The sequence below is a fragment of the Pyxicephalus adspersus genome, chromosome Z (assembly GCF_032062135.1).
Source record: "Pyxicephalus adspersus chromosome Z, UCB_Pads_2.0, whole genome shotgun sequence".
Lineage (NCBI taxonomy): Eukaryota > Metazoa > Chordata > Amphibia > Anura > Pyxicephalidae > Pyxicephalus > Pyxicephalus adspersus.
Window position 1 is genome coordinate 43354852 of NC_092871.1, and position 17788 is coordinate 43372639.

The 17788-nt window shown below is 41.9% G+C and overlaps 1 protein-coding gene across 2 annotated transcripts; it reads left to right on the forward strand.

The window, feature by feature from the left end:
• The first annotated feature begins 5593 nt into the window (after positions 1 to 5593).
• Positions 5594 to 17181, forward strand: RLIM (ring finger protein, LIM domain interacting). 2 transcript variants are annotated; one of them, XM_072429452.1, is made up of 4 exons: positions 5594 to 5738; positions 10163 to 10361; positions 12780 to 12863; positions 13615 to 17181. In XM_072429452.1, exons 2-4 carry the CDS (start codon positions 10193 to 10195, stop codon positions 15198 to 15200), a joined length of 1839 nt encoding a protein of 612 aa, XP_072285553.1. In that variant the 5' UTR covers positions 5594 to 5738; positions 10163 to 10192; the 3' UTR covers positions 15201 to 17181. The 2 variants fall into 2 exon arrangements, with proteins under 2 accessions (XP_072285553.1, XP_072285552.1); XM_072429451.1 differs by having other exon boundaries at positions 5599 to 5738; positions 10159 to 10361.
• Positions 17182 to 17788: the final 607 nt, after the last annotated feature.

The following is a 17788-nucleotide window of genomic DNA, read 5'->3' on the forward strand; positions in this document are numbered from 1 at the left end:
CAACACATACATCATAACAAATATACCATTGTAGACTTCGAATTACCAGACATATAATACCAAAGAGCTGCATATACCCAAAAAATATGACAAAAAAAAACAAAAACATAACAGTTCTAAAGGGATCATATAGCACATATTAAACCTGTACAAGAACAGCTACATATCTGCTAGCGGAAGCGTATGGCATAGGGTATAAACCAATATTCTTAAACAACAGATAAAATAAAAACACAGACATACACATATAACAAATCAGCCCAGGGGAGAAGGGGGGAATGGGAGGGGGGGGAATGCCAAGCGGTACAAAAATAAAAGAGATATATATTAACCCTCAATACAATCAATTTACGGAAACGATCCCCGTGGCGTTGGTGAGCCAAGTCGTACAGTTTCAAGAGATGGGTTCTAGCAGCTGTCAATTCTAAAAATACAGGGGCCATGTTTTGTTTATGCAGGCGTTCCAGAGAACGGATTTTATCGGATGTATAAGCCATATCCTGTGCTCTGATCTTTTTAAGCCTAGTGCCTTGCTGTATTAAAACCCCTCGAACTACCGCCTTCATAGCCTCCCATTGCATAGGAAGGGGAGTGGGGTCCAAGGCGTGATCTCCAATAAAATTGGTTATCGCATCGAGAGCCGCCTTTGCACAGAGTCTTTGAACAAAGAGTCATTGCATCTCCATGTCCATGCTCTAGGGCCCATATGGGGAATCTGAAATGAAAGGGACACTGAAGAGTGGTCGGACCGGGGACAGGACTCTATAGAAGCACTAGGACACCAATCCAGTACGGAATGGCTCGCCAGGATATAATCTATGCGAGAATACATATTGTGCGGATGGGGAGAGAGGGAATTCTAGTGGAATGAAAGTGGGTCTCCTGGAGGAGTAAGATATTCACCCGTGCTTTGTGTTGGGCATATAACAATTGGGAGCGTTTGTTCGGGCTATTTAGACCCTTCGCATTAAGGGTACGAATTTTCAAAGCATTTGCTGGGGTATGTACCGAGGACATTAAGGGGAGGGGGCACGGGAAGGGGCACCAGACGGGCGAGGCGGGCTAAAACCTCGACCGTGGGGTGAAAAGTCTAAAGCGGGACCCCAAAGGTCCCAAATCACTGCCCAAGAGGGCAGCAGGCCTATGTGGGGAAGTGTCTGCGAGCAGAGGGGAAGGCAGACAAGCAATCAAAAACAAACATACGAGTCCCGCCTGGGGGAACCCGCAATACCATAAATAGTGTAGAGAGTAAGAACAAACTCTTAACAGTTGCCCAATAAAACCACGACCAACATAAAAATGAGCGAACCTTGGGCATGCTCCCAGAGTACTAAACAGACCCAGAATCGAGATACCTAGGGCGTAGAGCATATATCAAAAGGCAGCAACATAAAATAAACAGTACACTGAATTCCTGCCAAAATAATTCAAGGGAACAGGGATACAACATCCCAGGGCCCATAATAGAGCCCTCTGGGGAGGCGAGAACAGTATAGTCCGTGCATCTCCCAGCGGGCCCTAGACAAAATTAACAAAATTAACCACAGGATCTAAAGGACATTCAAGAATAGCATGTCAGCTAACAGCAAAAACAGTGGCAATAAACACTTGATAAATAACGCTCAGCATAGCTACCAGTACATGGAAAGTCCCAACGTGAAGGAGAAACTACTTGCACAGAGTCAAATGAAATCCGAGGATGCTTGGCAACACAGAAACATATAACTCCATTGAAAGGCATACTGATCTCCCGACCAGGCATGGCAGGTGTGGATAGTAGTAATCCAGTGATGCCTTGTAACCTTCCCACCCTGAAGGAGAAATGTCTTGAAAGCCTCCCTTCAAGGTATGCCGCGCTCTCGGCCAGGCACAGCAGGCGATAGAGTAGGTGGACATCAAAAGTAGTCCGGTGATGCTTGGTAGCACAGGAATAGCAAGGCTCCATTCAAAATCGGATGGTTCTCTCGGTCAGGCACAGCGGGTGGTAAAACAAGTTGAGGTCAGAGATATTCCAGTGGTGTTGAGTAGCCCAAGAACACAGAAAAAATTAGGAAGGCAGATAAAAAAAAAATTTCCAGGAACAATGTTGAAGGCAACCTGATTTTCAAAAAACGCAAAAAAAAAAAGATTTTGATGGCAGGTAGAAATTCCAAGGATAAGGCTAGAAACGTCGCAAAATCCAAAAAAAAATCGTCGGCGAAGCCGGTGCAACTGGCTATGTTGTGGAAGGAGGTGGAGGCGATGAATTGTGAGATTGAGAAAACAGCGCTCACTGTTCAATGTTTGTAATTAAGTATAGGACTACTGACGTTTTGCATTTCAGCCACAAGATGCCGCTGTTTCTGAGCACAGCTAAACAAGTGGCCAGTATTTGTATATTGATAGGGGGTGTGCTTGTTCTGGGAAAGACAGGAAGCAGGATTAAATTCTGCCTTGCAGCTCGCTTCCAAACGCCCTATACTGTACTCTAAATCCTGCCTGGTAGGTAAGGCACGGAGATGGGCCTTCCAGTCCCACTCCTCCTCGGTATTCAAATGTGCTGGGCTATGACTCAAGGAAGCTGCAGAAGAAGGTGACATACAGGGGCTAAGGATGGGGGATTCAGGCTGTACCTTTGATGGTGGGGTGTCAGAGTCATCTGACCCCTGTGCTGCCGGATCCTGCTGCAATTCAGCCCCTGGTTGTGCGCTCCGCGCTGATGGTGCCTGTCCGTCGGGCACCTTCAAAAATTTAGCCTCCGGCTTTGGGGCTACCCGCGGGGACCGCAACTGGTAATGCCTCCGGAGGAGGACTCACCCCCTCCAGAGCGTCCCTTTTGTGCCCCCTTACTCTTGGGACCCATACTGCCAGAGAAGAAGGCGCTGCAGCGCTGACACAGAAGAATTACCCCAGGCGGAACACGGAGCTCTGGATGTGAGCATCCTACTCTGCCGCCATCAGGACACGCCCAACCCCCCCCCCCGTTTGTCTTTATATTTTAAGTCTTTACTAATATCATGCTCAACAATGGTATTGTTTTCTTTTTCCATTGCTTGCACTTTTGTTGTTTTGTATATTTTGAAAAATTTCAATAAAAATTATTAATAAAACTAAAAAATAATAATTTTATTAGTTACATCAGTGATTCTTGACCTTTTTACATGGGGGAACCCTTGAAATACTTTTCAGATCATCAGAAAACTCCTACTATATTTACTATATCCACAGCTCACAGTATATCAGTGTGGTGGTCAGTAGGAAGAAAGACTCTTACATTGCTGGTCAGTGGAAAGAATGTCACCCTTACAGATAGCCACAAGGATCATTGGTGTCTAATAAACTGACCTGAGCGGCATGCATTGCTAGTTGTTCAAGGAACCCCTTGCAACCTCTGGAGGAGCCCTGGATGGGAAACAATGAGTTAGATGGCTTTAATAGATTGTCTTCTTATACTAAATGAATAAAATTGAGACTCTCATGTGCAGTTGGCAACTGGTAGCCCTTTATTATATTATATATGATACTTCAGTTTTTTAATGTCTACACATGACTTAATTTTGGGTAGAAAGTTTAGTTAATGATTAAAAGCAACCCCTTCATTCCTGCGGATTTCAACCCCCATGCTGTACATCATGCAGAGGGATTGCATACAGAGATGTTGGAAGTCTGCCGGGCTGGTTCGATATAGATTTTGGGCCCTTGGGAGGAATCTAACTGGGACCCCTTTGGCTGGTATACTGCAGCCCCCTTGAAATAATCCAGAATACTTCTTATGGAGCTATAAGCAGAAATTTTATAAACTGCATTGCCTGGCAAGGGATTTGGAATTGTGCCTTGCCAGCTCTGTCAGGGCCACATACTTCTTACACACAAAAATGCTTGAAAAGGTGACGTTTTCTCTTTTCAGTTTTGTAAATGATCAGGGTCACCTTCTTATCCTGATTAAACAATGAAGCTTCAGCAACACATTCATACATCTTTATACCTGGATGCTAGTAACAAATGTGCACGCAGCATAATCCGAACCCAAAGCACTTCTATTTAAACAACAGGCAAGGTCACGTTGGGACCCTGGTCACGTGCCCAAATCTCAAGTGCCCAAATTATAAGTGCAATGGGAATTAATCCAGGGAATTGACACTGGAATTGGAACAGATTTGGACATACTATTTTACTCTACAACTTCTACCTCCTGCCTTTGGACTGATTTATCCACCTGGACTCCAGCACATCCTCTGGTGCTGCTGCTACCATTCTATGCTGGTATTTCATCAAACCATCTCTGACCGAACTATCAACCTTCACGCCTGGAACAAGTTTACAAGCCTCACTTGAACCCATATTATTGGACTGCTTCTCTTGGACTTCAGTTTGCCACATTGTTTATTGTACGCATGTGGTTCCCAATTATCTGTAAAAATGTATTATTCATCCTGCTCTCTCTTTGCTGGCACTACTCCCTGCACTCCCCTGTCTGATAACTCATTGTCTCCCTGCCTATTCACTCCCCTTATTTCTCTGTCTGTGCTCCTGCACCTTTTTACTTTACTAATACTCTCTGGTGACATCTCACCCAACCCTGGTCCCCCACACAGCCTCTACTTTCCATTCACTCTCAGTAAGACATTCCCTTCTCCTAACCTCATCCCCATTCACCCTACCCATAAGTCCTTACCCCCTGTCTCTGGCAGTCTGTGGAATGCCAGATCTGTTGGCAACAAATTTTCCTCCATACACAACCTTCTCCTTTCTAAGTCTCTCAACTTTCTTGCTCTCACTGAAACTTGGCTTTCCTCCTCTGACTCTGCCTCTGCTGCTGCTCTCTCCTATGGAGGCCTGCACTTTACACATACCCCTAGACCTGGCAACAATGTCGGGGGTGGTGTGAGTCTCCTTCTCTCACCTAACTGTACATACAGAGTTCTTTCTATCCCACTCATTTTCACTTCATTTGAAGTCCACTCTGTCCGACTCTTTAGCCCCTTACCCCTCATTGTTGCTGTTGTCTACCGCCCCCCTGGCCCAGTATCACAATTTGTGGATAACTTTGCATCCTGGCTCCCACACATTCTTTCCCATGACCTGCCCACCCTAATCCTAATGATTTTAATGTTGCAATGGATGATCCCAACCTTCCCTCCTCAGCCAAACCATTACCTCCTCATTTGGACTCAAACAGCACATCAATGGCCCCACACACATAGCCAAATTCCCCCACCTACTAGATTATAAGCTCTTGGGGGCAGGGTCCTCTCCTCCTGTATCACTGTCTGTATTAGTCTGTCATTTGCAATCCCTAGTTATTGTACAGCGCTGCGTAATATGTTGGCGCTATATAAATCCTGTATAATAATAATAATAAACTGCTGTAGTACATTATGCAAATATTATTTAAAGGTAAGTTCAGTATCTATCCTAGTTGTATGTAATACACATGTAATGTACTTTGCTGCACTTTTTTTTGTCTGAGTAATTCTGGTTTTTATCGACCGACTGTGCAGTCGCGCGAATGTACACTAAGTGGCGCCATGCATCTAATACGTCGTCCCAGCAACATGGCAGCCGTGCGACGTCACGGTTACGCGGAAAACCCAGAGTTTATCGCGCGTACACCACCATTCTGTAACATGGAAGCCACGCCCCTCCCGCTCACTTCCGGGCTGCCTTCGTAACAATGGAGAAAATGGCGGAGTGAGGATTTATCTGGGCGTAGGAGCCGGAAAAAGATTGAACACCGGAGCTAGCGGACTCTCCTCTCGGTATGTACGCTGGCAGGGGTTCAGGGGAGCCCGGTTCCCCGGACAAATATTTTCTTATTCCGTAGGTTTAGAAAATGGACACCGCTAGGCCGCGACGGGTTGTACTGTTTCGCCATAGACTGTACGGGTTGCCGGGGCTTTGCTGTGGTACGGGAGGCCCCAAATTCCTTGTAGCGGGTTTCCCGGGGCTGGTGTAAGGGGTTTGTCTCCATTTTCGTGTTGGGCGCCGCTTAAACAATGGTCGGTTTGTGCGTGTGCGGGGGATGGTGAACACAGCTCGTTTATTACCGGGATCGGTGTGTGTATTATCTGGGGGTCAACGGAGCTCTCTTGTGATCAGGGCTCGGCGTGTGTGAAAGGTCAGAGGGAGATCTCAGGGGGGGGGGGGGGGTCGCTTTCTCCCTATTCCAGGGCTCTGTGTATGATCCGGGAGCCTAGGGGCATCGCCTCTCCCAGGATGATCGACCTGTGTATCACATCGGATCAGTGTACCAGGGCCAGGCCCGCTTATATAACAATCTGATAATGGCTGCAGGGTTTCCTAAGCAACACCAGATCCCAGCAATGGCTGCCAGGACACTGAGGAACCCAGGAAGTCATGGTAAGTGTGGGAGTCCGGCCTTCCAGGGAGAAGCTGCTGGATGGATCCATCCCAATTATCCGTGCCGGAGAACAGAGGAGTGCTGCAGCCACCGAATCGCCTTCCAGGCGCTGTATGTAGCGACCAAGTCGCCTTCCAGGCACTCCTAGAGCACCGTAAGGAAAATGAAGGGGGATTAAAGTGTAAGAAAAACCCATGGTGTAGGTATGAGATCTTGTTGTAATGGATACAATATGGATCTGCTGTGATCAGGAGGTGACGCTCCATCCGATGCTACTTCCGCCACGGCGTCATTCTGCTTTGGAGGGCGGCTGATGATACAACGCTTATGGATGTTGTCCCCCGCTCTTCTCTTGTATGTTGAGGCTTTTCTTGTGATGGAGGCTTTGTATGCGCATGGATTATCCCATCCAGTGACAGGAGAGGATCACACAGAAGTCTGCGGTGAAGATGGCTCCTGCATAGGATGACGGTATGAGAAGTCCTGGCCCTGTCATTGTTGCAGGGTGACGGCACAAGGTAAGTATGTGCCATACCCAGTACATGTGCTTTGCATAATATTAACAGACAGAGACACAGAAGGAGGAGAGGACCCTGCCCCGGAGAGCTTACAGTCTAGGAGCACACGGGCTATGGCAGAAGCTCTCCATCCAACAAGTTTATTTCTGCTGTAAATAGATAGGCTGATTCAGGATAAGGAAAATCACTCTATTGAAGCCACCAGCACTCATGGTGGGCTGGCTGTCCCTTCCCATGATGATGATGATTCTGCTTCAGATTCTGTGTACAAGATCTGGTGCTGTCATTTTATTTACATGTGTAGCTTCTGGGGTTGTCTGCTGCAGATATCCTATTAGGCTGCGCAAACATTTTCCTCTCCAAGGAAGGGGATGGCCACATATTTAAATGTACAGAAGTTCCAAGCATTTCATAGACCCTGTCAATGATTTAGTAAGTGGTGGGAAGGATAAAATGATTTTTTTTTTTTTTGTATGGTCAAATGTGTAGGGCTAATGAACATGTACTTGTGATTATTATATAGAGGACCATAGCCAGATAACTGCTCATTAACAGCAGGGTGGCCTCCCACATTTCTTTTAGTGTTAGGAGCATATAGAAGGTGGGTTGATCAGTGGTTGGCAGTCTTTCTGCCATTCTGTAATTGTAAGTGCTACCGTAAAGCTGGACCACTGCTCTTATACAGAGCATAGAGGTCTTGTTTTACAGTTTTTTAACACCTGGGGGATTGTGTTGGACCCCTCCAGACCTGACCACTGCAGTCTGTAAGAGGAGCAGTGTGGCTCCCCAGTCTGCTGCCAGCGCAGGTTAACTTTTACAAGTCTAACTGCACACTTCATTGAAAAAAAATCTGATAAAGTAGTCGCCACATAAAGTACTGGTAAGCATCAATATATTATATTTTTGATTAATTTTTTTTATTAAATATTTTTTCTTGGGTTTAAAACACAGTAAAAGCTGAATAATGAACCTATACATCCTGAATATGGCCAAATATTTCCAGCATTCTAGTATAGACCCAGAAATATGACACCTTTTACTGATGTTGATGTAAACACTATAGGAGAAGTGAGTGACTGTGCCAGCAGTTTGTGTTCAGTACAGTTTGCTTAAGCCACCTAAAAGTTTGTTTAATAACAAAACATATGTAAACCCTTGATACCCGTCTTCCTTCCAGCCACGTGACTTCCATAAGCTTCCTCGCCAGTTTCAACTTCTGAAGTGAGTTCTTCATCCACGTTGGTGCAGCAAGGACGTCGTAATTCCGGCACATGCACGTAGGAGAATATTCGTCTCATCCAAGACTTGCTAAGAACATACATACAAAGCTCAATTTACTTTTTCAAGCAACTTGTTATGAGGAAGGCAAGAGGACTTTATTGCAGAATGAACTTAGCTTGTCTATTCTGCAATAAAAATACTAATAAATAATAAAATAATAATAATAATAAAATCCTTTTCACAAGCCTTTATGTTTTGGGTAAAGTTCCACTTTAATGGCCTAATGAAAAAACATTACCAGCAGTACGGCGGTGCAGGAAAGGTTCACGTCATGTACCTGTTAATCCTAAAATAGAGCCCTGCCAATCACCTTTTCTAATAGGCCTGGATTTTACATAGGTCATTATTTTTCTAGTAAAGCCAGGGTCTGTTTCCCCATGGGTTTTTTACAGGTTTTGTGTCTCAGTAGCTACGTGTGGGTCCAGCAAAGGTTGTGTGATAAAAATGTGATCCGCACAACCTTGTAGCTGAATTGATCAGCTCTGTCCTGCGTCTCCAATTTTTTTATATTACGTCAAACCACAAAATATCTGAACAGTATCTCCTCTCTTGCATAGCTAGTCCAATGCCCCAGTGTGATTCTGCTTCTTTAACGAGTAAAAAGAAAACTCATGCTTCCTTATTTACACTGACCCTGTCTGGAATGTTAAGAATTACTGAACATTCATTTACCCTTACTAATTTGTTTGCTGTTTTAATTTTAAGGTTAGACATATAGCTGCTGACTCTAAAGTAAAATGCAAAATATTATTATACAACTGGAAAGCTCCTGTTATGCTCTCTAGGATCATAGAAGTATGGGGGAGAAAGACCTAAGAAAACTTTTCCTTAAATGTTACTGTTCAAAAGGAAAAACAAAAATATGGACAGTACATAACACAGTTGTCATCCATGCATTGGGAGTACAGCTGAATGTAGTGTGTCTTCTTGTCTGACTTGGCTTTTATCAACCGTTATTTTGAAATGCAATTTCACTTTTGTTAAAGTTGCAGCATTTGCTTTATTAGCAGTATTTAATCACTGGGGAGTATCCAATCAAAACCAAAATTCCTATTTTTAGAGCAATGCCTGGTGTGGACTTCAGAAGTTTTATTTTTAATAACTAATTACAAAATGACTTTTGTAGCCGTTGTATTTGATATATTTTAATGGTAAAGAATTCCCCTTTAAATGTATTTGTGTTATCTCCTTGGCTCTGTATAAAGTAATGAAAATCACAAGGAATAGAATACAGAAAAATGCAGCTGTAATAAGTACGTTCATTTGTTTAGTAATAACAAAGTACAGTGAGCAGAGGCCCTGCCCATACTTGTTTACCAAGTAAAGGTAGAAATGGGAAATGCAGGAAAAAAAGCTGCATACAAGGTGACAAGCTGTGATTTGTCTTATGACAAATAAGGAATAAATATTTTATCTCAGATTCTAATTAGGCGAGTTTAAAAGTTAACCTTTTTTGATACTAGATAACAGGATTGCCTTCTAAAAAACTACAAACTGCCTGGCTGTCGCCTGTGCTGGTCCTCATTTATAGACTCATTTTAGCCAGTGTGTCTGTGTGATGGTTGGCAGCATTTGTAAAATGAAATGACTCCATGTTTCCCCACTGCACAGATATTTCTAGGAAAACTTCCAGGTTGGAGCCTTATTCTTAAGTGTGTGCCTGTGATTGCTACAATTCATGTAAAACCTCTGTTACTTGGACAGAATTCTCTCTAACACAGCACAAAATACCAGTAATAAACAGTGTGACCCCTAATCCTCTATAATGTAAATAAAACTGGGCTGTTACACGAATTGATGTATTTATTGGAAGATGTCCCTCCGTCTCCTGTAATGGGGACTTGTAATGCTGAATTTAGAATAATTATTTTTGCCCCATGACAATGGTCATCAGTACAAAGACCTATAACTGAGAATTTAAATGTATTGTTGGGTTTGGTCGTTCATTGTTGGCTCTTCTGATCATGCCCGTTTGCTAAACTTTCTGTATTTAGTGTATTCATATAATTTCTTTGTTAGTTAGACAGGTTCACCATTATATCTATCAATCAACATGGAGAGTACCGATCCTACCGGGAAAGGTAGTGCTGAACAGTCAGATTCTCAGCGCCAGAGTCAGATGGACCGGTTGGACAGAGAGGAAGCTTTCTATCAGTTTGTGAATAATTTGAATGAAGAGGATTACCGGCTCATGAGAGATAATAATTTGCTAGGAACCCCAGGTACACATTTCAGATTAATGTTATCATTGTTTATCATTTTATTGAAACACTTCAGAAATAAGGTCATATTTAACACTTGATGAAAGGACTGTTTTCTATCTAAATATATTTTTAGTGCTTTGGTGTAAAAAAATGGGTTTTAATTTTAGCTTTATGTTAGAAAGTGTAGGTGCTAGAGGAGGGTTGACTTGTTGCACTAAACAATATGTAGTAATTCAATGCACATAGATACACAATTACATGTAAACGGTAATAAAAAGGAAAGTAATCCACTGCAAAGAATAATAAAACAAAAACCCACCCCCAGCCTAAGAAGTCTAGGGCTATGTACACACGTCCAATGATTCTTGTCTGAGAATCGGCTCAGGGCCGATACCGTATGAGAATCTGGTGTGTGTACAGCGTCCATAGTCCGAACGACCGTCTTGGTGGATCCACGGACGATGGACAACGAACGATCTTAATGAAAGTGAAGGGGGAGAGTGTGCAGTGGGGTGCCATAGAGCAGAACGTTGCTGTATGGTACAGCACTTGTTCGTGCATCCTGTCAATTATTGCACGTGTGTATGCAGCCTTACGTTTATCTCCATTGTGCTCACATCATGTAGATTTTAGCCAGGGTTGACAACAAAATGTTTGCAAAAAAGCACTAATTGTCTAAAAAAAAAAAAAAATCACAATTTAGCTCTTTAACTGCTTCCCTACCAACTTCTATTCCTGAACAGATCCTCATTTTAACTACCGTATCTTCGGCCGTATAAGTCGACTGGGCGTATAGGACGACCCCCCACTCTAACCAATCAGTTGGGGGTCGTGTTATACGCCCAGTATTGTACTGTTCCTTCTGCCTGTCAGATCTCGCTATTGTGTGAGAACTGAGAGGCAGAAAGAACAGTACAGTACTAGTAATTGGAGGAGGGATACAGGAGGAGCCACACTGCTCCACACTCCTCTAAGGAATGAATGAGCGTGTTCCTTCTACTGGAGAGCCAGTCCAGGCTCGCGTTCTCCTGTGCAGCTTGCACAGGAGGACTCGCGGGGACGCCGGACGTGAAGCAAGCTGCAGGTAAGTACCGGTACCCGGCTTATAAGACGACCCTCGACTTTGGCACAAATTTTTCGGGGTTAAAAAGTCGTCTTATACGCCGGAAAATACGGTAATCAGCAGCTTCTGGCTTGTAACATTGTTTAAATGGTTTGTATGAGGTAAATAAATTTTGTTTGTTTTTTTTTTTTTAGTTTTTTAAACAGAAGAAAAGTCTACTCAAGGGTAAAAAATATTATTTTAGCAATGTCTGATCTGTCAGTGCTTTTCCTAAGGGCCTTTTTAGCATTGTACAGGAAGTCATGTATGTAAAACACTGGCACGATTCCCCACACTGTCGATCAATAAGCAAAAAAGACTTTAAAATCTGTAATGACCAAGTCAGATGAAACCACTATTAAGAGACTGGAGTAGTGACAGCACTTTGTTAGGTAATTCTGCCATAATTTGCAAATATGTGTATTATGGCAGACAACTTCCGGGGTTTACTTATGCTTTGAGCCAGTTGGTGCTTTCTTAATGTACTTGTAATACAGCACAACGCATACCAATGCTCAAACAAAAGCTGTATTGCCAAAGATGCTGCATGTGGCTATTTTTTTGTGTTTTTGGTTCATTGAGTGGGCCGTTCAAATAAACGGGCAACATTATTGTAATATATGTTGTGTCTGTGTGTGTGTTTAATGTAGTACAACAGCATAAACAGGCCCTCAAAAAAAAAACATTCATGTTAGTCCCTGCCCTCAAGAGATTCTGTTAGTTACACCCACATTGATATACACATTTACATTCACACACTATTATTTTTAATTCACTCTTACAGAGTCACTTTTTTGCCCATTTAATTCTTGTGGTGGCATGATTTTCTTAGCCTCCCAGTCTCGTTCTGGGGTTGGACCAGTGGTACTGAAGAAGTGCAGCATGGTGGTCAACTTTCTTACATGTGCAGAGAGGGCTGGGTCTGTCTGGTAAATTCTAGGACGGGATCTCTATGGTTCCTCAGATCTCTCACGTTTCCTTCACTCTAGCCGTGTTACAAATGTACTTGTTACTGGATAATTCAGCATTACACCAAACATATAGGGGGATTTTTAGGGCACATTTAGGACACTGTTTACAGTTGGCTATTTTACCCATAGCAGGCAGACTCAAATAGTTTTTCTGGAACAGATTTTGGTATTGTTGGTTTACACCTCTGCCCTTGCATACTTTTATTTATTTATTAACTTTATATGGTGTTTGTTACATATAAAATGTCTTGGTAGATGAAGATCTGACTTTTTTGTGTTACTGAAATAAATGCACATGTACTTTCTTTAATTTTGAGTTTGAATTTTCTGCTAATTACCTTTTTTTTTGTATTCACACTTTAGGAGAGATTACTAAAGAAGAGTTGCTGAGAAGATTGCAGCAAATTAAAGAAGGTCCACCTCAGCAAAATGCAGAGGAAAACAGAGGTACAGAAGTGATAAAGTGATGTTAACCACTAGTTCTAAAACAGATGTAAATGAGCTTCACAGACGTAATTTGCAAGTCTTCTCCACTAGTTAAACTTCTCATCTGCCACATGTCAAATTTTGCTACTGTATCAATTAACCAGCACGTGACCCATTTTCTAGTTAATACTGTACTTCAGGATACGCACCTTTTTTTTTGTATCCATTTTTACTAGTGATGTCTGCTGTTTAACTGTTTTGCCAAGTTTAATATGTGTTTGGAATTTACTTCAAATATAGGTCTTTAAAATCCTTTTTACTTATATTAAGCAACATCCATGGCAGGCCAGAGACAGGGTTTACCCTACTTTGCATTGTGCTTTGTTGCTTTAAGAGCAGCAGCTGTTTGAAGACAAAGCAGGCCAAACACCAAATATTGCAAATACTTTTACAATTTACCATGCTAATACACATGAAAACATCATCCCCGAAAATCGACAATAATAAGGCACTAAAAGTACAAATAAAAGTTTGAAGTGAACACGTTCTACCTGGGCAGTCATAACTTAAATAAAGCTAGTATACAAATTAAAGTTAATGAAAGCAAGAAAAGTAGCCTAACATGGTAGTGTTTTTGAATTTTTTGGGGGGTATTAAAAGTAGATATCATGTTGATGTATGCTTTCACTTAATTGAAAAATATGCTAAATAGAAAACTAATAGTTGTATTGCCTTGGTAATATGATAAAATTATTTTCCTCTCTTCCTTCAGGTGAGGCTACCGAAGACTCCAATGGAGATTCAATCATTGACTGGCTAAACTCAGTGCGCCAGACTGGAAACACAACAAGGAGTGGACAACGTGGCAACCAATCATGGAGGGCTGTTAGCAGAACAAATCCAAATAGTGGGGATTTTCGGTTTAGTTTGGAGATAAACGTGAATCGCAGCACCGGTAATCCAAATCTGCCCCCTAGTGAACAGTCAGAAGGCTCTGGAGTGGAAAATATGGAACTGACCAATCAGGGTGAGGCTGAACCAGAACCCGAGGTGGAAACTGAACCTGAAATTGTGGCAACAGGAGAAAATGCTGTTGAGGAGCCTGCTCCTCAAAGAGGTCAAAGAAGGGCAAGAAGCAGAAGCCCAGAACTGCGAAGGATTAGGTCAAGGTATGACAGAAGCAGATCACCCTTCAATCCTACTGTTGAAGCACCTTCTCGAAGGGCTCAGCATAATTCATCACAGACTGTCGATGTTTCCCCTGTTGAAGCAGAGGGTAGTTCTAGAACTAGACAGTTGGTTACTGCATATATAACCAATTCTACCCCGGAGACCGAAGGAAGCTCTAGAACTAGGCAACACGTAACAGCTAGACAACAGATACTAGTTGCTGATTCTCCGATCCAAAGCTCTATGCTTTCAAACTCTGAGACAAGAAATTCTCCACAGCCCCCTTCAGCAGAGACTCCAGATAATGCAGATGCTACAGGAAATGGTCAGAGACCGCCAACCATAGTTTTAGATCTTCAGGTCAGGCGTGTACGTCCAGGGGAATATCGTCAAAGAGACAGCATTGCCAATCGGACACGCTCACGTTCCCAAACCCCCAATAACACCGTTACTTATGAGAGTGAGAGGGGAGGATTCCGACGCACTTTCTCAAGGTCTGAACGTGCCGGCGTTCGGACATACGTCAGTACTATCAGAATTCCAATTCGTAGAATACTAAACACCGGCCTAAGTGAGACTACCTCTGTTGCTATACAAACAATGCTGAGACAGATAATGACTGGATTTGGGGAACTCAGTTACTTCATGTATAGTGACAATGATGCTGAGCCTGGCACCCCTGCTGCTGGTTCTCCTCCAGTAGCAGCTGGTGTGGAAACTCAAAACAGTGCAACAGTAGCTCCCAGAGCACCACCTGCACCAGAGCCGGTAGAGCCTCCTAATCCTCCCATGGAAGCTGACAATGGAAGTAATGATGTTTCAACTTCTGGAACCAGGAGGGAGGTGCGTAATACCAGAGGATCCGTGACCTTTGAAGAAAGTGGTTCTTTGCCATTTCTCAGACTGGCCCAGTTTTTCCTCCTTAACGAGGATGATGATGATCAGCCAAGAGGACTCACCAAAGAACAAATTGATAACCTGTCTACCCGAAATTATGGTGAAAACGATGCCCTGAAAACTTGCAGTGTGTGCATAACGGAGTACACAGAAGGGAACAAGCTACGCAAGCTTCCCTGCTCTCACGAGTACCATGTCCACTGTATTGATCGCTGGCTTTCTGAAAACTCTACATGCCCTATATGTCGTCGGGCTGTTCTGGTATCGGGCAACAGAGAAAGTGTTGTTTAAACCTATTGCTAAAATCTGTCAGCTAGGAGGCTGGCAATTCTAGGCTGGGCGGTCAGTGGGTGGGTGGGTGGGGGGCGAGATGCCTTTTACGACCACATTTTGAGTGGTACTTAATCTAGGGTTTTGGTTTGGAGTGAGGTGTCTTTTTAAAATTAAGCAGATCTCATTTTCTTCCCTCACTAAATGTTCGAATACATCTGAAAGAAGAAGGTTCACATTGAAAAGTAAAATCAGGATGCTGCTTTTCGTCACAATCTGAATTACAAGAGAGACTCCAGTTATACGGTGTGCTGGAGCAGAGACTTTACTTTCAGTGCTGGAAAGATTCATCTAAAGACCCCTTCAACATAGAAGGGTAGCTGGACTTTATAATGGCAAACTGTATTATAAAAAAGCAATTTTTTAAAATGGTAAACTTCAAAAGTAGCCTTAAATGTTGCAATCTGTGTATAGTCCCTGCCTCCCAAATATTTGCCCCAGTATGCTTAAACTTTTTACTTCTGCAACCATAGCCGATATGACATTACCAGACAAGCAGACAATGGTTCATTTACGCTTGTTAGACTTTAGTTATGATTGCCAAATCTTCCTAACTCACCTTTTTTATCTTTTTATCCTAAAGAAAAATATTAACACAGTGAGTGTACTTCAAATATCAAACATTTAAAGAATATTTAAATTCTACAGAGATCATTTACTTTCTTTAAGGTTATGCAAATAATAACTTTTTAAATATATAAGTTGAAAAATCATCTGCAGGTGTATTGACCTTGAAGCATTGGTATTTATAAAAAGTGATATTAACCAAATATAATAATTTGTTTTTGTTATATTTCGCCAGCATGACCTTTTGACGCATAACCTCATTTTTGACAAAACCAAACCTAAAAGAATGGTACCATAATAACACCTGTCAGTTTTGTGCAAAGCACTTATAAGTTATTGAGGGCTACTCAGTATGTTCTCCTTTAATAGTTGCACTGACAGTGTTTGTAAGATAGTGTATTATAGTTTTATGTTTAACATACTAGCTACAATATTTTAAAACCTTTTTATGTTTTTGTTTTTTTTAAGAAAAGACAAGTAATGGGCAGATAACATTGGTCACTGTACCCGCTAATTTTTGTTCTTTAAAAGTTCTCAAATGTCATGAATTTTTTTTAGTAGTTAGACAGCATCTTTCGGTAGAACAATCTGGTTCCTACGTCCAGTTTTAGGGTCTTCCTGCTTTAGCACGTTGTGCCTTGCTTTCTGGATGTACTGTCTGTGGCAATGGAAAGTTGTAGTTTTGAGTTCATCGGGTGACAAAGTTTCGATAACCAAGCCAAATGTTTTATTTTGTTTTTCTGTTGCACACAGATGTTTTTGTGAATTTTCTTCCAGGGGTTAGTGAGGGTTGTTCCTAAGATAGTGGGGTGGGCATAAAACATTTCCTTCCAGCACTGAAAGGATAGAATAGCCACAGAGGTGTTTAAATTTGTCTGTTTACCTTGGGTAAAACCAGGGCTAACTTACAGTTCTGTAAACTCACTTTAGAATTTGTGTAAATAGACACTCGTCAGGTTTTTCTCATTCTGTATGTCTGAAGGTCCATTTTAATGGCATACTGTAGAAATTGCTGATTTAGTTTAAATTTGGATTATTTATCTTGTTGTGAATTATAACAAATGTCTATGCTTGGTAAAAATAAAATAAACACTTTGTTTAAAATGTATAGCTTTTTGTAGCTGCAGCTCCCTGCGTAATCTTCGCACTGTCACTGCACAGTTGTTAATGTGTCTGGAACAATCTGTCTGACATGATGCTTGCTCATGATTCACATATACACATAGCTGCCAGCTTAAGAACTGCATTTGCAACTGTCTGACCATAAATATATAAGGGGTCTGGTTCATGTTTTAATATGTGAAATATAACATTGAGGCTGCTAACCTAAACTGGGAAATAAAAGTTTTAAACATTGAAGCATTAAACAGAACAATGCTGTTTTTTTTCTGAATTGCTCACACCTGTTTGACGCGCACATACACACACACCTTTACATATTCCATCGAAATTCATTGTGCATTCTTCAGTTCACTGTATTCCCGTTTCATAGGAATTTGTTCCGAATATGTATAGTTAAGTGGTTTAATAATGGAACGTTCTTTAGAGAAGATACATCAAGCATGTGCATAAATGCTGAGAGAATGCAATGTTTAAAGTGACTGCATGCAGCATTCATCGGATACTACAAGTGTCACAATAAATGGTCCTAATTTAACAAATCAACATTGTTTGTTCTGAATCTCAATAACTTCATAGTTTCAGCTTTAATGTATCCTTGAAATTCTTTAGACTCTTATATTGCAGCCTACCTTCAGCTTAGGTGTAGTGGCTGCTTTTTTTTTTTTTTTTTTTTTTAACCTGGTGATCCTGCTAATAACACATTTCCTGTCCTAGGGCACAACGTTTACTCACTGTTAAGTATACAAAAGCAGTATTGTAAATCTTGATAGAATACCTCCCTTTCTTTAAAATCTAGTGAGGAGGTGTTCTGTGGTCTACAGACAGCTGGAAACAATGCTGAAAGGCTGGTAGAATTCAAG